The following is a 22698-nucleotide window of genomic DNA, read 5'->3' as shown; positions in this document are numbered from 1 at the left end:
CATATTATTTCTGAAGGATGTGAAAGGAAAAGAAAACGATTCAGTAGGGATTTTTCTTCATTATCACCCCACCCAGAGAAGCGAACACACAATGAGCAAAGGTCTACACATATTGATTTTAGAGCTGAGGAAGTGTGCAGCTAACAGCTTTTTAAGTATCTCCATTTTCAGTTACTTCAACAAAATTACCAATGAACAGTGTAACAAAGTGAAAGTTTTTTTTCGTAGGAAATTGCAGACTAAAAATGATCATTTAGGTTGTGAAACGTTTCTTTTCATTGAAAGTAAAGGGCTTTTAAACACAGGAGTTACCGGGGCATTTTGCGACGTTCTCCTCACTAGACATTTCACAAACCATAATCTGTCTCTCTGTCAGGATGATAATTTCACACCATTTTGTTGCTCGGAGACTTTTAAACCTAAAGAGTACCTGCTCCCGGCATTCTGACTTGGATCGCCACAGCCAGCCTGAGGGAAGCGCCGACACGCGCGGTATTAAGGAAACCACCCCACCCCACCGCCCGGCTCTGCAGCACCCAGCCCAGCACGGGCAGGGGGTTCATCAGCGGCTCCGCGGCAGCAAACCCCCGTTTACCGACATTCACCCCCTCAGCAGCACCGTGAGGAGACCCCGGTACCTCAGGAAGGGGTGGCGGTACCGGTGCGACGCTCTCGCGAGAGCTGGGGCAGCCGTCGCCTAGCAGCCAGCCCGGCCTGCACCGCCACAGCCGCGCCATGGAGGCCGAGGCGGGGCAGAGGCTGCGGGCGTTGCGGATGGAGGCGGCGGAGTACTACCGGAGCCACGGAGTGCCGCAGCGGATGGAGGACGCGCTCAACACGCTCTTCCCCCAGCGCCCCGGGGATCTCTACGGGGAGCTGGTAGAGCGGGGAGGGGAAGCAGCGCGCAGCCTTGACGGAAACCCCGCAGAGCCTCCCTCCTCCCGCGCCGGGCTGAGGGGCTGCGGGGCCCGGGGGTTGCTTTCCTCGGCGGGCAGGATGGTCAATTTCCTTCCTGTACTCGCTACAGGGGCGAGGAGCGGAGGGGAGGCCCCCCCGATGCCCGCCGTACCGGGCTTCCCCGCGGCTCCCTCCCAGTGCCCGGCGAGGTGCCGGGCTCTGTACTTGCCCGCAGGCAGAAGGGATGCTGCCTGCTCCTTGGGTTTAGTCAACCAACATGTTGATGAGTGTTCAACGTCTCCGACTCATAGAATCACAGAATGGTTTGAGTTAGAGGGACCTTAAGGCTCATCCAGTTCCAACCCCCTGCCGTGGGCAGGGACACCTTCCACTAGAGCAGCTTGCTCCAAGCTGCGTCTGACCTTAGATGGGCTTTGACTCACACAAGGTTTGCAGTGTTTTTACCTTTGTGCCCGGTGGCACTTTGATACTGGGCCAAATACATTTACACAGCAGTGGGGCTTTTGTCCTGTGCTGGTTTTGTGTGTCAACACAAAACCGAAGTAAGGTCCCTTCCAGTCCAAACCATTCTATGACTCTGTGTAGGCTTAGGAGGGCACAGATGGATGTCCCTAACAAAGGTGTTGCCTAGCACGGCAGTGTGTGGGACCAGTGACAATAGGAGACAGGGTGCTATCCATACTGCAGCTGCTCCTGAGAAGCAAATGGGCCTCAGTGGAAGTGTCAAGAATCAGACCAATTTTATTGTTCCCAGTTGGCAAAATACTATAGACAGAAGTTCTAATGAAATGTTAGTGGTGATACTGGAATTACCATCACTGCAATAGTGAGAAACTCTTGAAAAAATAAATTCTGGTATGTTCTCTGACGTGAAAGTGAAATATTTCGTTGCATCTTCCACCATTTCCCATCTCCAAGAGTTTTGCTATCACTAGTGGAAGGGACTAGAACTGCTAACACCTTTGCTTGGTGTTTGGCATATCCTTCTTCTATGTAGCTGCAAGTGTTTCCTGGTTTTCCCATTTGGTATATTCAAGGTTTGGTGACTGTCTCTGATACCAGACTAAAGAATGAAACTAGTAAGGAAGTATGTAATAAACCTCAGGGAGCAACTTAATCCTTTTGTTAAAGCAACATCAGTGTTTATTAAATACGGGCAGAGCCCTGAATAAATTCACATAGTTGGATGATGACTGTTCAAAAGGCCCATTAAAGACCATGTTGGAAGATGCAAGAGAGTTCTGCCTGCCAGAAGTCCAGGTTTCCATCTTTCTCATAGATCTCAAAGTGTCCTAACCTAAAATCCCAGATTTCCTATGGAGTAGTGACCCCTAGCTATATCCATTGTCTTGAGTCTTGCTGGTAAGTGCAGCATAACCACAGCTCCTTAAAATCGTGCTGGCCTTGTTAGCTCACTTCTAATTAGGAGAGCTGGTCATGGTGATAAATAACCTTACACCAAGTATGTTCTGTAAGAGAGGAAGCTACAAAAGAAGTAGTTATCATTGTTATTGAGAAGCTTCCTGACAAGCTTCTCTTCCAGATTAAGTCTGCTATGAAGATCTTTAATATTAGTTGAGTGTTGAGACACATGAACATAAGAACGTATGTTCTCATGTACATATGTATTTGATGAAGCAACCTTGAAACATTATTAGATATCTGGGACATTACGTACTTCCTATAAGCAAGAGGTATATTCTAAATATACTTATTGTTTTCCCTGTGTGCAGCATGTACACAATTTTATGCATAGAATTTCACATGAGAACTTTTTCTAAGCAGGAGGATTTGGGTTAAAGATTGGTTCTAGTTTTATTGTTAGGGGAAAAAATGTAATATTAAATCTTAATAACTACCGGTTAATAGATGTTAATAAATAAAAGCATGCCACAAGAATTTTAATATGCCATTAGAATCTAGTAGCATTCTTTACAGATTTTAAAGAGTTACTCTTGGCCAGGATTTTTTTCTTTCCTTATGAGAGGGAAGAGACAGGTATTCTTTCAAGATCTTATCCACAAACAAACCCATTATTTTAGAGCACCTCACTGCACAGGGGAGGTGGAGGCTATGTGAATTCTAATAGAAATCAGTTTAATGAGTAGCACGATGACTAATTTTGGTTTTCTCTGTAAAGCCAAGTAAGCTTTGGACAAATGCATGGTTTTTAGGAGAGTAAAGGAGATTTGGATGCTCATTGCTAACTTTGCTAAATAAAACACAGGTTCATCTAACCTGGATGCGGCTTTGGACTTCCACACTTAGGTATGAGTTGGATCTGTTCCCTGGAATCTCATTCTCAAGGGTATACTACAGAAGTAAATGTTCAGTAACAAATCTTTTGAATACTGCAACATATAAATGAATTTGCTCAATGGTGGATTTGATTGAAAATACTTAATGTAATAAACCCCTCTTTGCATAGAAATTGACTTTTAACGAAGTTCTTTCTCTTTCATTTAAGGCTAACTACTTATCTAAATTTTCAAAAGTTCCAGTAATATCCAGATTAGTTGGAAGAAAAGTTCTTGATGGAGTTGGTCAGCCAACACTGGAAGTGGAAACACACTGTACAGTTAGAAACTATGAGAGGGTATGAGCTGCTTCTTCCTGGTTGATTTATTTTAGTAAGGAATCGAGGAGAGGTACTCTTCTACTCACATCCTAAAGAAAAATACGTACAGGTGAAAAACACAGTATAGGTGAAGGCAGGTTTTTACACTGAGCTAATAGGCTGATGTGGGTGATAGTTAAGTCAAACATGATCACCTAGCACCTGCAATGCAAAATTGATGGTGCATTGCTATCTCTTCCCCAACCACAAATACTCAAGGTATTGTGTTTGCAACTCTAGCTGTTCTGGAGTAATTATTTCTGCTTTCTCTCAGCTAAACTAGGGTTCACCTCATTCTTGAATTAAATAGCATTTCTTAGCTATTCACACTATGCAAAGGTAATACTGTTAATGCAGGCAGCACTGTGATATTTGTAAATGATTTCTTCATTAAGCAAATTCTCTTTTAAGTATCATTCTTCAACAGTACAGAAAGGTAAGTTTAAATTACTTAAGTAAGACAAAATGTAATTTATCATGAGGGATGTCATCAAGCATGAAAGCTGATGAATCGTGGTACAACAGGCTACCGACAGCTGCACTTAAACATTCTGCTGACTGTATAGTCTTTAAAATAACTTCATTCTATTCTGGTAACAAAATGTATGTGTAAACCAGCTCTGTCAGGAGGTTTTTACCTAAGTAGCTGTAATTGAGGTAAGAAACTTGAATAGCATCTGTGATTACTAGAGATAAGGAAGAAAGGAATGGATGAAAAAGCGAAGCAAACAGTAAACTTGGAGAAAAGTCCTTATAGAGTTGATAAGGACAAATACTTCTTAGTCTTTCAAATGCCATTTCCAAGCGAGAAATCAATAAATAGTGTTTTATTAAATCAAATAGTGGTTTAAGCCTTTTCATGTTTTTATTTTGCAGAGGATTTGCTCTGTTGTCATGTCTTCGCATTTCCAAACACTTGTAAATGCTTTACCTGAAACAATTGAAGCTGATGAGAAAGAAAGGAATAACTCTGTTAATGCTGCCGTGGAATGGGTCAATGAATCACTGAGCACAATGTTAAGAGACGTGAAGCCTACTGACCAGGGTGAAGTTGATAAGATGCTTGGGTAGGTCTTGCTTATTATGCAAATTATTGCATTTGAAATATACACCATTAATTTATATTGTAAATTAAAAACATATAAAATATTAAATGTTTTCTACTATTTTTAAAATATTTTTAGAACACGATGTCTCAGGTACATGCACCACATTATTTCCTGCTTTTTTCACAATTATGATATGAAAATCATGCTGGTTTTTACAAGGTTTCATACACGGGATACAAAAATAAAGAGTCCTTAAGAAAAAAAATGCTTGGACATGTTCATGAGTCAAAGTTTACATTTATGAAACTCATTCAGTGCCAGTTTAATTCAGTGGGAATGTTTCTTCAGACTGCTACTCTCCTTCTGTTCATTGCACTGCAGAATAACAGTGATAAAAAAGGCCTCTGTGTGTGCCTTCTGCATTGAGGTAATCCATAGAAAACATATATACATAAAGTTTTCAAGTTCTGGTGGAGTCTTCCTTATGTGCAAGCTACTCCAAAAGGCTTCTTAGTTGAGGCAATTATTTTCTTTGGAAATATAGTTTCTGTGGTAAACATCCATATTAACTTTTTTCATACAAACATTTCTTCTTGGGAGTATCCCAAAGTGAAATACAATGGCCATGTTTTTCCATCTAAGGAAATATGTTTGGATTTTATAAGTCAAAACCAAAAGAGGTAAGGTAAAATTATCACAGATATATCTGAATGTGTTTTCACAGTAACATTAGAGGAGCTACCACGCAACATTAGTGGCTTGCTTCACCCTGGAAGCAGTAATAACATCCTTTGTTGTAGTCAGAAGTGTCTTTCAGCTATATCACTGAGGGAGATGACACAGCCTTAAGGGTAACGATTGGGCTGCCACACTTAACACAGTCTCAAGCAAACAGACCTAATTGCCTTCCGTGTGGATTAGCTTTGGGGAAACCTTGATGAAGGGAGTAAGGACTCCACTGGGAAGAAATTCTTCCAAATGAAGTGAGTCTAAATAAGATTTTAATGCCTTGTTTACACTACTTTATATATCTTATATATTTCCTTTGCCTGAATTGGGTGAGTGTGACCCATGACTTTGGGCATGTAATTGAAATTCTGCCGCTTCTGAGCTTGGAGCTGCTTAGATAACCAGTATACAGCTGATCTATTGGATTAGCAACCTAGGCCAGGCTGCTGTATGTCATGAAGTTATGACAGGATCTGTTAATACAAAAAGCAAATACATCCCTCATGCCAAAATTGTCTGCTCAAAGCTGACTTTCCAACCACTGTGATTTGAAAAGCATGCTTTAAGGTTTATAATACTTGCTTGTGTTTCTTTTTGTTTAATCAAAGCTGCAGAAGACTACCTAAAAAAAAATGTCATTTATTGACTTCTGTAGCTTCACACAATGAGCCTATGGCAGAAGCTCAAGTAGATGCCCGTAATCCACCTCTTAGCATGTTCTTTGGCATGTATCCTGTGTCTGCTTGTCACATATCTAACAATATTTTATTAATATTGTAAATATGATGTTATATCGTTAATATTAACAAAATAAATATTAGAATATAATATTTTTAATAGAGACAATAATCTTTATGTCTCTTCCCTCAGTGAATACTTTACAAAAAAGGTAGAGGAAAAAGAAGAAATTCGAAAGCGAGAAGAAAAGGAAAAAGGCGAAGAATCCCCTTCATGCGTTCCACCAGCAACAGCACTACCTGGGGGAAAAAAAGCAGCAAAACAAGGTTTTATTTTACTTCATTGTAATGTTCTCTGCAATACAGATGTTGATAAGGGTGCTAAAATATTTTCTGAATTATTCTGTGGACACATGACATGATGTCTCATGGTCAATGGTTACTCTCCTAAATCTTTCTGATCACAGCATTTCTGCAGTTTCTACTGCAGAAATGAGAGGGGGGAAAATACAGTTTTCTCATCATTCACATGCATTTCTGCCTTTGTTTTACAGTTGGCTTAGACAGGAGGTTATTAATCTTCAGAGTAAGGAATAAGAATGGAGGAGGATGTAAATGAATAATAAAAATGAAAATGATAAGGAAAGAAAAGAAAAGGGAATCACAGCACTGAACAGGGAATTAAGATAGAAGTTGAAAAGAATGGAAAGAGGGAGGAAGGGAAGTTTCTTGCTAACACCAAGAAAAGGTTAAAAGCAAAAGAGAAAGAAGGAAGGGCATGAGATGGGATTGATGGGCAGGACATAGTAAAAAGCAGTAAACAATCCTACTAAAGGAAAAAATGGTGTGAGAGGAGGGAAAGAGGGGAAGTATAGTGGCCCGAATTAAAATCCCAAAGGGAAAAAGCACCATATGTTATCTCCATATATGCATCACCCTCATTAAAAAAAAAATAAATTATCATTTATTGGAAGGGCAGAAAATTTTGGCAAATTATTATTTCTTATCAGTTTAGTTTCCACTCTCATATACTATTAGTAAAACCTCCCAATTAATATGTTAGGTATGCACACAGTAAATTCACCTTTGAGCTGAAATAGAATCATAGAATCATACAATAGTTAGGGCTGGAAAGGACCTTAAGATTATCTAGTTCCAACCCCCCTGCCATGGGCAGTGTATTATCTGCAGCTGTCAGGACCATCCAGATATCATTATGTTGTGTCTTATACTTTTAGCCAAGCTTCTGCTGACATATATATTACTTGTTATCACTGTGTTTTCTTTATACTTGATTGTGACATTGACTGTAATATTATTGTTATAATCAACACCTACTATTAACAGCCAATGATTATAAAGCTACTTGTTGTTCCAGACCACTAACAGATGGTGACTTCCAGTAGCAGGTGCTTTCAGAGCATCTATGGTGTAATTTATGCACGTTACAAAGTAGTGTAGTGTGAAGGATCTCTGCGAAACACTGCTTTGTCAAAGTCGCTCAGTACTGGATTAGTAGTGTCTATGTATGTAGCTTTTCATCCTCAATGCAAGAAGTATAGAGTCTGTTTATAAGATGAAAATGATGTATTATCTGCTCTGCATATCCCAATTAAGGTTCCATTAAGAACATTTTATCATAAAATACCAGTTGTATCCTGTAGTATTTATCCTTTATTGAAATAAAAACTTGTTCTGTACTCCTGTTAGGAACCAAAGTTGTTGGTCAGGTTGACAAAAAAGTCCCCAGTGCAAAAGTGTTGGGAATCAGAGTACTTACTGTGGTTTTACATAGGTGTTTACTGTACAAGTTCCTGTAAGCACTGTAGGAAATAAACATGGTAGTGGAAACTGCTAGGTTTCAAGCATTTTGGCAGCAGTTACTCTATGTGAAAGGGAAATAATTCCTTTTGAAAATGTAGATTACGTAAAAGACTTGTTTTCTCATTGGAAGACCCAACTATAATAGGACTAAATTTGTTTCACATACATTATTAGAAGAACTCAAGTATGGGAACTCCCAAAAATCAGGTTATTATGTCATTTGCTGGTTTTGCAAAAGCTGAGCATATGAAGGAGAAGGATAAAGAATACTGAAATCATGGCTGTGAAAGGAACCTGAAAAATGATACAACGTTACTGGATATAAACATAGATAAATAAAACCACAGATTTCAGTGGCTGAACATCCCCAGAAGAAATGGATTTGAAATATATTTGAAACCAGGGTGACATTTGCATATTTATAAGGTCATTTCATATAAAACAACTGATTCTTTTGTAATACATCGGATAGAACTGAAATGACAGTAGCATATTTACATAGAACTGTGATACATAAGCACATGTTTTAAACCAAGAAAATAATTAACTACTAGTCTCTGACTTGTAGGAAAGAAGGTGTCAGTTCCAGAGAAAATGATCCCACCTGCAGAACCCATTGAATTGGTGCTTTGTGGCAGCTTAGCCATTGGAGGAACATCCCTTGCTATAGCTAAGGCTGGTGCCACCATTAACCGTGTCCCGTTGTACTTACATATCTCACTGCTGAAACACAATCAGGTACATGTGACTTTTGTCCTTTTTATTGATTTATTTTATCCCAGTTATCACAATTACTCTGGAATTCTGAAGCCAGTAGTCCCTCGTGACAGTGGTGTTAAATATACTTCATGGAATACACCTTTAAGACCATTGCTTGTAGCAGCCTTTGAACCCTGTGCCATAATTCAAATATATAAATTTTATATATATTTACATTTTATATAAATTTATGTAAATCTGATTTTTAACATTTTTATACACATTAAATATGTTACTTTAATATTTAACGTTCATTTAACAATTTTATTAATTGGTACCCCCAATTACAGGATTCACCTAAAGAAATGACTCTACCACTCCCAATGGTTACTGTATTGAACTGTGAAAAAACTGCAAAACTGAAATTAGTGAAAGAAGTTATGCTTATACCACCAGTTCATTTATCATTCAAACAGGTAGTATTTCATTTATGTTCACATGTATGTATTCTATAGACTTAATATCAACTATATATGTACATGAGTACCTGGAACTTTGCAATATAATCCTTACAATCTTTCATTTCCTTGTTTGCTTGCAAGGCCAAACTTTGAACAAATGTTAGTGCAGAATTCTAACACTAGGAACATTAATAGAAGTAAATAGATGAAGACTTAAAAGAAGGTACATGAAGATTTCAATTTAAAAATGTATGTGCTAGAGGAAAAAAAAAACTGCATTGAAGATGATGTAGGGCAATTGTGTTACACAAGCAGGGATTTTAGTTTTGTTTCGATTGTGATTTTACATTATTAGATTATAAATAGTATCAGTTGACAGACCACACAAAACAACAAAACTCTTAAATTCACAGGAGAGCCTAAAATCTTTGGGAATACATTGCTTTTAAAATGACATTGTGAAGATAGAAGGGAATACAAAGCAGAACAAAATCTATTCAAGGGGCAAGAAGGATGGTTGATCCAGTCTGTCAGCCTGGATCAACCTTCTCTTTTTGTTTAGCCATGTGTTGCATTAAAGAATGTATCTGCACAAGATGCCTACATTAGGGCTGTGATTTCTACTTTGTATGCTGGTGACCTGAACAAATTGCTGAGCTCGATTCTCTTTTTCCTTTAACTGTATAGAATTGTCACCAAGAGCTCTGAATAAGGTTGCTAATTCTGTACTTTTCAAAGACAGAATGCCTCCTAGTGCTCATGGGAGAGTAGCAAGCTGTTTGCTGCATTGCAAAAACCGTAGCCATTCGTCCTGTGTTGGTGTGTTGTCAGCTCTGACTGACTTCTGCCCTCTTCAGTATTCCTTTGCTGGCACAGTTGAAGAAAATCTGAAATGGGATTTATGAAGTTAGCATTAAACTTTTACTAACTTAAGCAAAAAGGGAAAAAGGGTCTTACACTAAAAGCAATGGATTCATTTAATCAGAGTGTTCCTCATTCCCATTTTAAAATTAAGACAGCGATTTCTTTTTCCCTGCTTCCTGGGAATGTTCTGAAGGTAAATACATTCAATCTTGCCAGTTTCCAGTTAGGAAGTCTTAGATAGAGTTACAATTGTGACAAGTGATTATCAACTTTCCATTCCTCACATATTACACAGACTGAGGTAACGCTACATGTTAGATTTGGAAAGGCTTTCTTTTGGAGAAGAAGAGACTACTTTTCTTGCCATCCCATTGAGCAGCATGACTAAATACTCATGTTCATGCCACTGCTACTAACCCTTTCTCATTTGACACTTGATGCATTTTTTGGGTGGGGAGGATTGCATTTAGGAAGCTTATAATAGTTTTGGGGTTTTTTTAAGACTTAAGATCTACATCTAGAATAAGTGTTCTCTCTCATCTGATTTAACCTGCTAAAAAGGAAATAATTTATCTTCCTTTTGAAGATTACTGTTGTTTAATTTCAGGGCTTAGAAAGAGCTCTGGATATTCAGAAAGAATTTATGAGACTGTTGGATCTGCTAAGCAAAGAGGTACAATAAGAATGTGCAATAATAATGTGATGTACTTTGTTTCGTCTTTCTGTTTCTATTCTCTTTTCAAGATTAAATACGGAACATTTAGCCTGTTATCAGGCTTTGTCTTATGGCACAGGTTAGAAGGTGTGTTTCTCTGACAGATGAATAAGCATTGGCCATTTGGTGATATTAAATTAACAAAGATAATATAAAACAATGTTCTAAGCATAGTAAGACTTTCTGGTTACCTGAAAAAGTATCCTGGGAGTGAATGGTATCATAGTGAATATACAATATATGGTTCTGTTCTTGCTAAGTCACACACAGCTACACACAATGTGCATTATTCAAGGTGCTGTTGCTGTTAGAGTCTACATTATAATTTCTGAGATCCCCTGTATTTTTGATAGACTTGGTGAGAATCTTTGAAACAATGGTTGAAGTGATGCCCATGTAGAAATGAACATTTCTATACAGGTTTAGGGGAGACCTTATCACCATGTTTCAGTATTGAAAGGGTGGCTACAAAGAAGATGGAGACTCTCTTTTTATAAGGGGTCACATGGAAAAGACAAGGGGTCACGGGTACAGTGAATCCCAGGGAGATTTAAGTTCAAAACAGGAGGAAAATTTTTCACAACGAGAACAATCAACCACTGGAATAATCTCCCCAGGGAAGTGGTGGATTCCCCACCATTGGGCACTTCTTAGATTCAGCTGGACAGGGTGTTGGGGCAACCAGTCTAGGTTTTCCCAGAAAGGTTGGCCCAGATGAACCTTGAGGTCCCTTCCAACCTGGTACTCCATGGTTCTGAGATTTGAAATGAGTTACCACCACAAAATAAAAGTGGATAGCTGCTGATAGTATTCAAGACAAAACAGAAGCTGTATCCTAACAAATATTTGCAATCTCTTTAGGCCAAAATTCAGTCCCTTTATTTGTATGACTTTTTTGGACTTTTCCATGGAATTGATTTCTTTCTTATTTTACCACCACCAGCCCAGTCCTCGAGCAGCAGACAGTAAGGAAGGAAAAGCGCAAAATACGAGGAAGAAATCTGTGGTAAGAAAAGAGACTTTCATTTTAAGCCTTCAGCATAGTAATAACAGCAGGGGACCAAAATGTTCTAAGGAAATGAAGCATTAATCTACATTACTGCTTTGGAAAGGTTAAGGCAAAACTTTTAAATGTTCCAGATGCTCGTATCTTACATAGTAATTTGGATTCTTCTGGCCATACCTTCCCTTCCTGTGGAACAATAACAGAAAGGGGAAATTCTTCTGGAATCTGGTCTTTTTTTTTTCATATAGAGATCCTGGTAAATTATCCAAACAGGCATTTTTCAGGGCTATAGTGCCAGGAGAGAATGTGCCTTTTTGACCATGTAGGCCATAAAACTATAACCTGTAAGATTTGCATATTGTGCTGTTTCCTGACTCAGGGAGCATAACTCCCCTCTTAATCATGCTGCATTAAGTTCTCAGTTCCTGTTTCAGGTTATAGATAGTGGCAGATACAAACCAGGAGCTAAAGGGCAGCACTCCCAATGTGCACAGGACATTATTTTATATGACTCAGATCACTTCAAAGCCTGTAGTTTATAGATGAGTTTTCCATCTAATGGGATTGAAACGCCATGTGGGTTTTGCTCTCCATTCTGAAACGATTAAAACAGTATCAGGTAAGAATTGTTGCTCTTGTTGAGTATGAGCAAAAGAGAGCATGACCTGAAGTTTTCCTATTCTTTTGCTTAAACACAGAATTCATCATCATTAAGCAGTGGGTAATTTCCACATTCTTATCACAATATATACTGAAGTCACAAGTTAAAACAATTCCATAAGATCTGCATAGGGAAACAATCCATTAGATTCTCTGGAAAAAAAAAATCCATTTATTTCAATAGGAGAAAGCTAAAGGAGATAGAAGTGAGACTGAATTTTAAACTGATAAAAGCACCATGTTGGTTTGAACTTTTTTTTTTGGGGGGGAAAGGGAAAATTACAAAGTAGGCAGTGAAGAAGAACCTGTTTAGGTTGTAGAAGGTTATAGTATAGATAGAAAGTACTATGTGCTATAGTATAGACAGAAAAAATGGTTTTATAAAGATCATGCTTTTAATAGAATGAACAAGGGTACCTAAGGGTACCAATGGAACATATGGGTACCTTGAAACTCACATGAAAATGCAGACTTAACCTCTGTAGTTCATTCTCTAATTCTTGTCAAAACCGATGCTTTCCAATTGTCGTTTCCAGTCTAACCTAGGATTATATCCTGCTGCTTTCTGGGCAACTTAAGGTCACTCTTCATAATCCAAAATTCACAGGCTTTAAAGTCAAAAATCAATGTTTGAAAAACCTACAAAAAACCCTCACAATAGAAGGACACATGAAAGATTTTCTTGATACAACTCTGCTTGCGGCTCATGTCCAGGAACACTGTTCCTGAGGCAGACAACTCTATGCAGCTGTGCTTGAGGTATTTCCCCTCTATGAAATTTGTTCCTTCTAGAAGTCCAGGAAGATTCTAGTGTTTCTCGAACACTCCATCGAAGCAATATCAAAGCTGTAGTTGAGGATAAATGAGTAAAAGCTGTTTAAAAGTAGAGATTATGTTTTTGTTGCAAAGAGATGGTCCACAGTACTGTCAACTTTTACACAGCATCCATAGCAACTCAGTGGTTGTTAAAAATGTGTTTAGTATCTTTTTGTAAGCCAGTATTGGCCGCGTAAGTACAAGAACTACGTGACTGGACATATTTCCAAACACAGTTATCTCTCTACTCGTTAGCACTTGATCATCGCTAATTCATAGAAAATTGCCCTTAAAGTTGCCAATGCAATATCTGAGAACAGATTTATGTTTTGATGACTGAATGCAGACTGAAATGACAGTGAAAATATATATACAAGTATAATACATATACATGTGTGTACATAAAGTGATTATTTTTGTTTTACTTGCAGCAACAAGCCTCAAAAAGAGTATCACACTTAGGATGCCCAATAACAGGATGTGATAATCTAGAACAACTGCTACTCCTAATGCAAACAGCTTGTGACAATAGAAGCCTGCAGTTAGGAAAAGATATGTACTTAGCAATAAATTGTGCTGCTCATGAATTAATGGATTATGTAAGTTATTTTCAGCATCTATTTTGTTGTTCTTTCAAAGAAATATAGCTATTTGTTAACATTATTTAGCATTACGTTGCAAACTCACCTTGAAGCTTCTAACTCCATTTTTTAAGGTAGCAATCAAGCAAACCAAAAGAATTGTCTCTGCATTTAAATCAGTCCTACAAGTGTAACAAATGTGTTACTGGCTTGTGAGTGCAAGGGCTGAGACATGCAGACATCCTTCTGGTAGCCTGGTGCGGTGGGAGCAGGGAGAATGGATGTATTCCTCCTCCCCAGCTGCACCAGCATACTGGTGGCATGGAACAAGGCTCTGGACCAAGGCAGACCCCCGTTATAGCTTTGTCCTACGTGCATAAATCTCTGTTCCTTTCATGATTTGACTTTAATCATTGAAATGGTATAAGCCTGACTGCGCCAGCCAGGTTTAGTCCTTTTCTCTGTTTAATTATTCATTCAGATTTTTCAGATCAGCCTGGGTCAAATATAGCAAACTCTTTAATGGGCAAACACCTCTGTTTGACAAACCAGCTTCATCTCGCATCACATCTTAGACAATTTTGAATTCAAGTATTAAGCAGCAAATCCTGTTTTGATGTTTGTTGTTTTTTGTTCATTTCACCACAAGGTATAAATGAAATAATTTTGTCCTATCCACCTTACTTGCAAGGATGAAGAACAAGAGATTATTTACACAAGTGTACTTCTGCAATTCCTTAGCACCGCTACATGCTTATTTCTCCATTATACTACACTACATCTGTTGTTTAATTCAAACAACCTTAACCTTCCTGTCATAGTATGATTCTGTACCAACTAAGATTCATCTCATTGTGTATCCACATTAACCTTTTCATTCTGATTTTTAGTTGATATTTATCTGCAGCTGAAGTCTTAAAGTTCTTGCCCCTTGTTCCAAAATTAATCAGATTTCTCTCTAAGCAGAGAAACTTTCTATTCCATTTAATATCTAAAGAGGTTAATTTGGGTGTACTGTAGTGACTAATATCTTCTGTTAAAGCAGTTGTTGGTTTCCGGACAGTCTGGTGTCTGTATCCCATATACGAGAACAAGAAAAATCTTAACCAGTGAGTTACAGTTACTCTCTTTCTGTTACTGAACTGCTGAAGTCACTAAAGCAGTAGCTATTCTGGCACTGTCTGTCAGTCTGCTTTTAATAATCCTGCAGTTTGTGCTTCCCATAATGATGACACTCATTTTAAACTAGCCCTTTTAGAATGGGGTGAAGGCCAAGGAAAGGCAGCACCTACATTTTGAGCACTGGAGGTGCACTCTTTTCCCCTAGTAATATTTTCTTTATGAAATAAGGACCCAAAGTTAGCTCTGGGGAGGAAGTGATTAATGAAGTTTTTCATGCAAGATTCAATAAAAATGTCAAAGATCGATAACTATCATAAAGCAGTGTAAAATGGGCAGTGTTCCCTAAAAATGCTGAAATAGATCTCCTTTCGTTTAGCAGTGGCATGGTTCAGAGATTTTGGCATGAGCCCCCTGGCAGAGTTTTCTATAACAATATGCTGGGCACTTACATGCAGAGTAAAGCAGACAAGTGAATGGGGGCTTATTGAAGAGCACACAACCCACTGCATTGATAGGGATACTGGTGTCACAAGAGCTGTGTGCTTACATTAGCACTCTGGTTTTTAAAGCATTACCTTCCTTATGTTTTATGGTTTTTTACTTTACTTTCTAGAGTAAAGGCAAATATGAAATACTCACTGGAACATTCATAAGCCCTGATGAAATGATTAAGATGTATGTGGAGCTGACTGACAAATTCCCTTTTATTATTGCATTAATAGATCCCTTAAGAAAAGAGGTAAGATACCACAGTACAGTCCTTAGGAAGCTGATAATACTGTTTGGTGGGAAATCACTGAACTTTTCACATGTTTACAGAAAAGAAAATACAAAGCTTCTGCTTTTGGAGTCATTCAGCATAAGAATATCACTAGAAAAATTATCAATTCATTTGCATATTTGTAACTGACAATAGCTCTAAATCTTCCTATACTTTTGACACAATTCCTGACGGAAAAAAATCCTGGCATGAACAGGAGGTGGTCAGTACAAACATTTTAAAGAATTATAAGAAAATGCCTTTTTTCCCCTGAACAACTGTGCCATTTTTATTACATTTTCCTTACATTTTGTTAAATTATTTCCATAATTCAAATTAGAAAATAAAATTATAAAATTCAAGTTATATTTTGCTGATTATATTGTATTATATTATATTATATTATAGCTAAAATTATAGCTGTATATTCCTTAAAATCCCTCAAAAAAAAAAGATTGCTGCTGTTCTTCATGGCTGAGATTTATTCCCAAAGCCTGACCAAGCCTGTCACTGGCAGCATTGTGTGACAGGGATTAAAGTGATTGTGAGATCTCATGTATTTCCTATTGTGATCAAAGTTAGAGGAGTTAATTTAGTGTGGCTAATAGATTATAACAATAAAGTAGAATACTGTTAAGCATGTTATCAAGTTAGAGATGGGTGAAAGAAACAGATTGCATAACTCTATTAGCATTTCTACATAGCTAAGATTGTTTCCGTGCATTACACAATAGATCAGGACTTAATTGTAGCAGAACCCACAATTGCAGACCTGGATCCTGCAGATGCAGAACTTCATAAAAATTGCTCTTGCTGTTGAACTTTACACATTATCTTCTTTAAAATAAATATGAAGGTGTTGTTTTCATGAACAAAACATGAAGGCTGTGATTAAAGGGGAAGCAGAGTGAGGTTGTCTTTGTGAATCTGCCCAGTGAATAAATAATTCTAAACCTGATGAACTGCAAAATCCATCTGAGTTTATTCTTAACTGGAACTTTAGAAGTTCATTTTTCAAGTCTCTGTGTTAATTGTTACCTCACTGTAGTTAGCCCTGTCTTCCTGCACTGCTTCTCTCTGACTCTCTGAATTACCCGTGTTCCAAACCACCAGCTTATTCCCCACTCCTGCCAGGGCTGCAAACTTCCATGATAATCCTTATGAAGGAACAATTACAGTATGCAAATCCGCAGAAGAACTTTCACAGATAGTGAAGTGCAGTTGGGATTAGAATACTACTAAGGGACATGCCTCTCCTGCTCCTCCCCTCACTCCTAAATCTATAAGGTTTGCCCATGCCACATCTTTGCCACAGATCATTAAGTCCTTGAGGCTTAGTTCTGGTACCAGTTCAGCAATTCATTGCCAGACAGCAGAGTGTTTGAGTTTTAACATTTGTTCAGGTGTCAAAAGCTTCATTTTCACTTATGTGTGGGCTTGAAATCCTGAGACGAACGGACCCTTACACAGATTGCAGCTACATAGGTACAGAAGTCTGTCTGATCTGCAGATAAAGAATTATTACTGGCAGAATGATTAACTAGAATAGTAATGTTTTTCATGTGATAACTCTACATTAATTGATAAATTTCTGCTTTCAAATTATTTACATATCCTTGTCCTTTGTTTATCCTTAAATCTCAGTACCATGTGGGCAGCGCATTAAAAATCAAGAAACAAAACCCCTAAAGCCCCAGAGCTTTGCTGAAAGCGAGCGTTGCAGTCTGCTGTTCTCTCTGGCTCAGCCTTGCAGCTCTGCTCATCCTGTCTCTATACATGTCATTGAGTCTATGACTGCCTCCAGTTTCAGTATTTTATATCCAAACAAATATTAGGACACTTAAAATGTTAACATAAAAATGAGTCCTCTGAATAAAACAGTAGAAAATTATTTGATACTCCATTAAAATGGAATAAATTTCAGGGAGGAAACCAAAATAGCAAACTCCTAGAGTTAATTTATATGGAAATATTTTAAACTATACTTGTATGCAGCAAGGTTTGAGTAATTCCAGATCAGCATTTATGTTTTCTAGCAAGACCTTAAAATTCAAGCAAAATTCCAGTAGCATGTTTTTCATAGCTGGACAGATTTAAAATACAGTATAAAATATGTTTATATGAAGAGTAGCTTTGGGATTAAATCCAAATTTATTCTTTATTTTTATCTCGTTCAGTTTAGTTTTATAAACTCCAGTTATTTACCTGATTCTTTGTGCAGGACAGGCAGCAATGGAGTAACATATGTTGTGCTCTTGGTTCCAAATGTTTCCTGATTGCTGAAGACGCTGCCACGTATATTTCCAAACTTAAAATTGACCAAAACTTAAATGTACCAACGTGCAGTGGTGTTGTCCTAAAGTATATTAACCAAACTAAGGTCTCAGACCTCATAGAACTTACTGGACTTCTAGACGGTGAGTAGAGTGGGGGGGGGGGGAAGGCTGTCTGTCAAAGCTACAATAAATAGCATGGAAATACTACATCATTTTATGTAGTTAGTGCCACTTCTAATTTAGAAACTAAAGAAGAAACTAACATTCATGTTTTGATTCACAAATCTCTGTTCAGGAACTTAAACCGGCATTCAGTGCCTAACTACAGTAAATGAATACACTGTGATGTTTTCAGTGTGGGTGCCCTTTGACACTGCAGCCAAGTGACATACACTAGATATCAGAATTCAACAAAATAAAGATGTAGTTGAGTAATCTGAATTTTAACTGCTACTAGTATTAATGATTAAGGAATCCAAACAAGTACAAACTGTTTAAAACTGCAGTTTACTACATTCTTGACTACATATTGCTGAGCCTGTGTGGTAACAGTACTACGATCTTGTGCAGTTTCAATAGGGATTTCTCTTTCTATCCCTTTTTCTTTATTCATTTTTATACAATAGATGGACAAATTTAATATATCTATTTGTTCCAAAAGCCCAGAATCACTATATCAAAGCAAGTAAATAGCAACTTAAAGCTTTCATTCACTCAGGATGATAAACTCCTTTTTTATACTGAATAAAAATCATTACTGTAAGGAGCACATTTCAAATGAACAGAGCAGCCTCCTAGCCTGTAAGAATACATTACCACACAGATCAGTGAGAGACAGGAATCAGGCTGGAATGTCAGAGATGCCCTTCTCCACTCTGGAAATAAACCATAGTGTTAATGCAGCAGACTTACAGAGTTTACATTTAGGTGAGCTGGGTTTCGATGGGTTTACTCCTCTTTGCATTTAAGTTTTGGTAGCCCAAGGATAAAAAAGAATGCAAAGTCCAAACAATTTCTATGTAAAATATACTCTAATGAAGTTTTTCCACTCCCGTTATGTGCAGGTCAAAGACAAATTACCATATTAGGAAGCCCAGATGGAGAATCTTCTGATGATAGCCTTGTGGATCTGGTACGTATTGAAAGCTGTTCAATTGCAGAATTGCCAAAACACTGCTTTTAACATGAACTGGTTTTTAAAGAGAAAGCCTCTTTCTGCCTGAGAAAGAAACAACGTTTTACAAAATGGGCTTTTTCTTGAGAGTTGCTTTTTTTTTTTTCTCCCCCCACAGAGTGTTAATCTTTGAGTTTAAAGAGAGCACACAGGAAATTTGCCAAAGCAGGGAGGATATTCAGAAGTGTGTGTGATCTGTTCGGTTGCGTAAAAAACCCTGAGTTACTTCAAACATTTCTGAGTAGTAATAATATTTTAGGCAAAAAACTCCTTCACACCAATATATCGAGTCTTTTTGGATCAAAGCTCCATTTGCAAATACAGTTTCATCCCATATGCCAGTGAAAATTATTGTTTGCATACGACCAGTCTTTCACGAAGGGATTTTATTTCTCCTTAGAGGAGGGGTTTTATCTGTAGAAAGCTGCGAGCGTTAAATTAGGAGCAGGATACCATGTTTAATCAGGGAGAATGCCTTCCCTTCCCCAACTGTAGTTTTAAACTGCACTTTCTCATTTAAGGCTGTCGGACTGGGTGCCAGGTTCATCAAGTTGGGAGGTCTTGCCCGCGGAGAAAGGGTGACCAAATACAACCGCCTTCTTGCTATAGAGGAAGAACTGGCCGAGAATAGAACGCTACGTATGAGCTTCTTTCTTACTTTGTTTTCAGCTCGCAATGAATACGGGAACAAAGATTGGAGGGAGAATGATTGAAACTGCACCACAGGAGGGAAGTGAAATCAAAAGACTATAAATAAGCGCTGACAAAAAAAAACGTAGGATAGCACTTGCCACAATGTATATTGTTGTCCTAATGGATTATCTGTTTACTGAATGTTAAAATAGACCCCTTCTTGAGGAGTAGCCCACATTAAGCTTTTCTCCAGAATTAATTGGTTGGAGTCTTGAAGCCCACAGTGCAAAAAGGAACAAAACAAAACCCATGCATGTAACACGCCGAAAAGCTGCCAAAATGGAATTTTAGGCCAAATACCCCACCTCCCTGGAGCCCCTAAACAGATATTGCTAACAAAACTTCATTTCACAACCCTCCTTTGTGCGTTACATTTCCAGCAGAATGTGTTTGGAAAGCTCCAATTGCATAGGGAAGCGGGAAATAAAACCCAAGAAAACCTGAAGCTGGCAATGCACATTCAGCCTGAGCCACTCGTACGCATCTGCCTGCGTTTCAGCATCTGCATCTTCTTTTTACACCCTTAGCTACCCTGTTAAACGCTTAACAGTTCATTAGAGGCACTGCTCACTTGCTCAGGTATCAATCAAGGCAGAATAAAGGCATACAGGCTGAAGGGGAAGCAGAGACAAGGGGAGGAAGAAAGGAAGGAAAGGGTTTGCAGGAATTGCATTGTGCCTAAGAAAAAGACACATGAAGGAGAATTTAAGTCATTTTACCCTCTTATTTCTCATCATTTTCAATGTGCTATACACGGGGTAGCAGCACTTGACATGCACACTATAGAACAAAGTTTTTATGTTAGAAGAATTTGTACTGAAATCTGAGTTGCTGAAATCTCCCCCTTGCTCATGTATAACCTGATAAAGAAACAGAAGAGCAGAAATTCTTCTTTTTGCTAAGAAAGTGGTTTCACAGAATACACTTCTCAAAAAACAAGACAGATAATTACAGAACTATAAATCTGAGCTGCCTCAGGCATAGTAATGTGTTCCCTATTCAAATGGTATAGTCTAAACAAAAGAGCTTGAGTTTGACAAATATTTAGACCTATATCTCATAAAATGAAAGAGCAACAATTCCCCACGCCGTTAATCGCTTGGCAGCAATAAAATCAGTAACTAAATCAACAGCAGGGAAATATTGAGATAGGGCGTCTGAGCTGCATACCAAGCTCTTCATTTGGCTGCGCTGTGAGCCGTGGAATACACCAGAGAGCTGGGAAGTCGAGGGCTCTCTAAGTGGCTCATGGATGGGAGGTGGCACTGGCCCATCAGGAGTCGCCACCCTGGAGTGGCTGTAGGGGGCCTGCAGCTGGGCCAAAGAGTACCCCTACAATGGGCAAGCTCAGGTCTCCAGTGCCTGGTCCCTGCTCCCTACAGGTCAGTCCAAGCCTTAGCCTCAGTGCAGCCCCTCTGCTGGCATGTGTATCAGTAGCTGGGTTCACGTGGCTGTTGCGTGTGAGCTGCTCGCAAGTGGAATCAGAGAATCCCAGACTGGTTTGGGTTGGAAGGGGCCTTAAAGCTTAACCAGTTCCAACCCCCTGCCATGGGCAGGGACACCTTCCGCTGGAGCAGGTTGTTCAAAGCCATGAATCACACACTAAAAAGTAGTCTGTACTACAAGGGAACATACAGCTGAGCCATGTCGGGGTGGGCACTTGTGCCTGTGGCAAAGCAGTGAGTGAGGTGGTGAGGTAAGGGAAAGGAGTCTCACAGAACTGGGGAAAACAACAGTGAGAAGAGGATGAAGTGTTAGTTTCAGGAGCAATGGCTGAGTGTGGGCTTACATGAGGTTGTGACAGGCCAGGGTAGAGAAATGGCATGGTCAGCTGAGGGGAACTTCTGCAAGAGCAGAGTAAGATGGGTGTTCAAAACAAGGGCAGCGAGATGATTAGTGAAGAAGGGAATGTGCAACAAACACCCCAGCTCAGGCTGCTGTCCACCATGCCCTGTAATCAAAGTGCAGACCTGGTGCTCCTTCATTTATAAGGACCATAGGAGGGCCACAAAAATGCTGGAGCAGCTCTGCTCTGGAGCCAGGCTGAGAGAGCTGGGCTGGGTCAGCCTGGAGAAGAGAAGGCTCCTCAAGGGGAGACCTTAGAGCAGCTCCAGTGCCTAAAGGGGCTGCAGGAAACCTGGAGAGGGGCTTGGGACAAGGGCCTGTAGGGACAGGCCAAGGGGAATGGCTTTAACCTGCCAGAGGGGAGACTGAGATGAGCTCTTAGGCAGAAGCTCTTCCCTGTGAGGGTGCTGAGGCGCTGGCACAGGGTGCCCAGAGAAGCTGTGGCTGCCCCATCCCTGGCAGTGTTCAAGGCCAGGCTGGACACAGGGGCTTGGAGCAAGCTGCTCGAGTGGAAGGTGTCCCTGCCCATGGCAGGGGGTTGAAACCGGATGAGCTTTAAGGTCCCTTCCAACCCAAACCACTCTGTGATTCTATGACCAGCTTGTAAAGGTGTTTCCAGGCTCTCATAAGCATCACATATCCCTGGTAAAAAAATCCAAGTGCACCAGAGAACATTACAGGAAACCAGATTCCAGCAAACATTAATTTTTTTCTCTTCTATTTCAGGTGAACCAACTCTTGAATTTATTGCTTTTCCTTATGAATCACAGCCAGAAGAACCTTCTGATGAACTCGCTCCCTCCACAGCTCTCCTAGACAGCCCCACAGGTTCACAGCCTGTCTGCACAGCTCCCAGCAAGCAGCATACTGACTGACCCAGGTTGTCAACATTCACTTCTGGATAAATTCCTAAAGAAAACCCTGTTCTAGTAAGAAACTCAGATATTAACTCTTCTTTAATCCATTTTAAAGGCATTTAAATGGTAGTAGCTTCCCTTTTCCACTGCTTTCAGCTGAAACCAAGTTAACTGAGCAGTGGCTGTAGTCTGAAAACACCCCCAAATTCTGTGCTGTATTTACAAACTGACCAAACAAATACCTCTGTGTTAAGTCCAAAACTAAATGTTTGTTTTGGGAAAGTGGAAATCTCTCTCCACACAAAGAGCAAGCTATTGACAAACAGTAAAAAACCAACAACAAAGCCCTTGACTG

At 39.2% G+C, this 22698-nt stretch overlaps 1 protein-coding gene across 2 annotated transcripts; it reads left to right on the top strand.

Moving 5' to 3' along the window:
* Positions 1-661: 661 nt before the first annotated feature.
* ENO4 (enolase 4) lies at positions 662-22427 on the top strand. 2 transcript variants are annotated; one of them, XM_057417356.1, is made up of 14 exons: positions 663-879; positions 3386-3514; positions 4412-4602; positions 6184-6317; positions 8383-8552; positions 8864-8989; positions 10446-10511; positions 11497-11559; positions 13467-13634; positions 15352-15477; positions 17720-17915; positions 18839-18906; positions 19470-19587; positions 22213-22427. In XM_057417356.1, exons 1-14 carry the CDS (start codon positions 736-738, stop codon positions 22359-22361), a joined length of 1848 nt encoding a protein of 615 aa, XP_057273339.1. In that variant the 5' UTR covers positions 663-735; the 3' UTR covers positions 22362-22427. The 2 variants fall into 2 exon arrangements, with proteins under 2 accessions (XP_057273340.1, XP_057273339.1); XM_057417357.1 differs by lacking the exon at positions 19470-19587 and having other exon boundaries at positions 662-879.
* Positions 22428-22698: the final 271 nt, after the last annotated feature.

The sequence above is a fragment of the Pezoporus wallicus genome, unplaced genomic scaffold (assembly GCF_028554395.1).
Source record: "Pezoporus wallicus isolate ANWC-B61680 ecotype Strahan unplaced genomic scaffold, APGP_CSIRO_Pwel_v1 contig_8188, whole genome shotgun sequence".
NCBI classification, from domain to species: domain Eukaryota; kingdom Metazoa; phylum Chordata; class Aves; order Psittaciformes; family Psittacidae; genus Pezoporus; species Pezoporus wallicus.
Note: the sequence above shows the minus strand (reverse complement) of the source record. Positions and strands in the feature narration are given on the sequence as shown.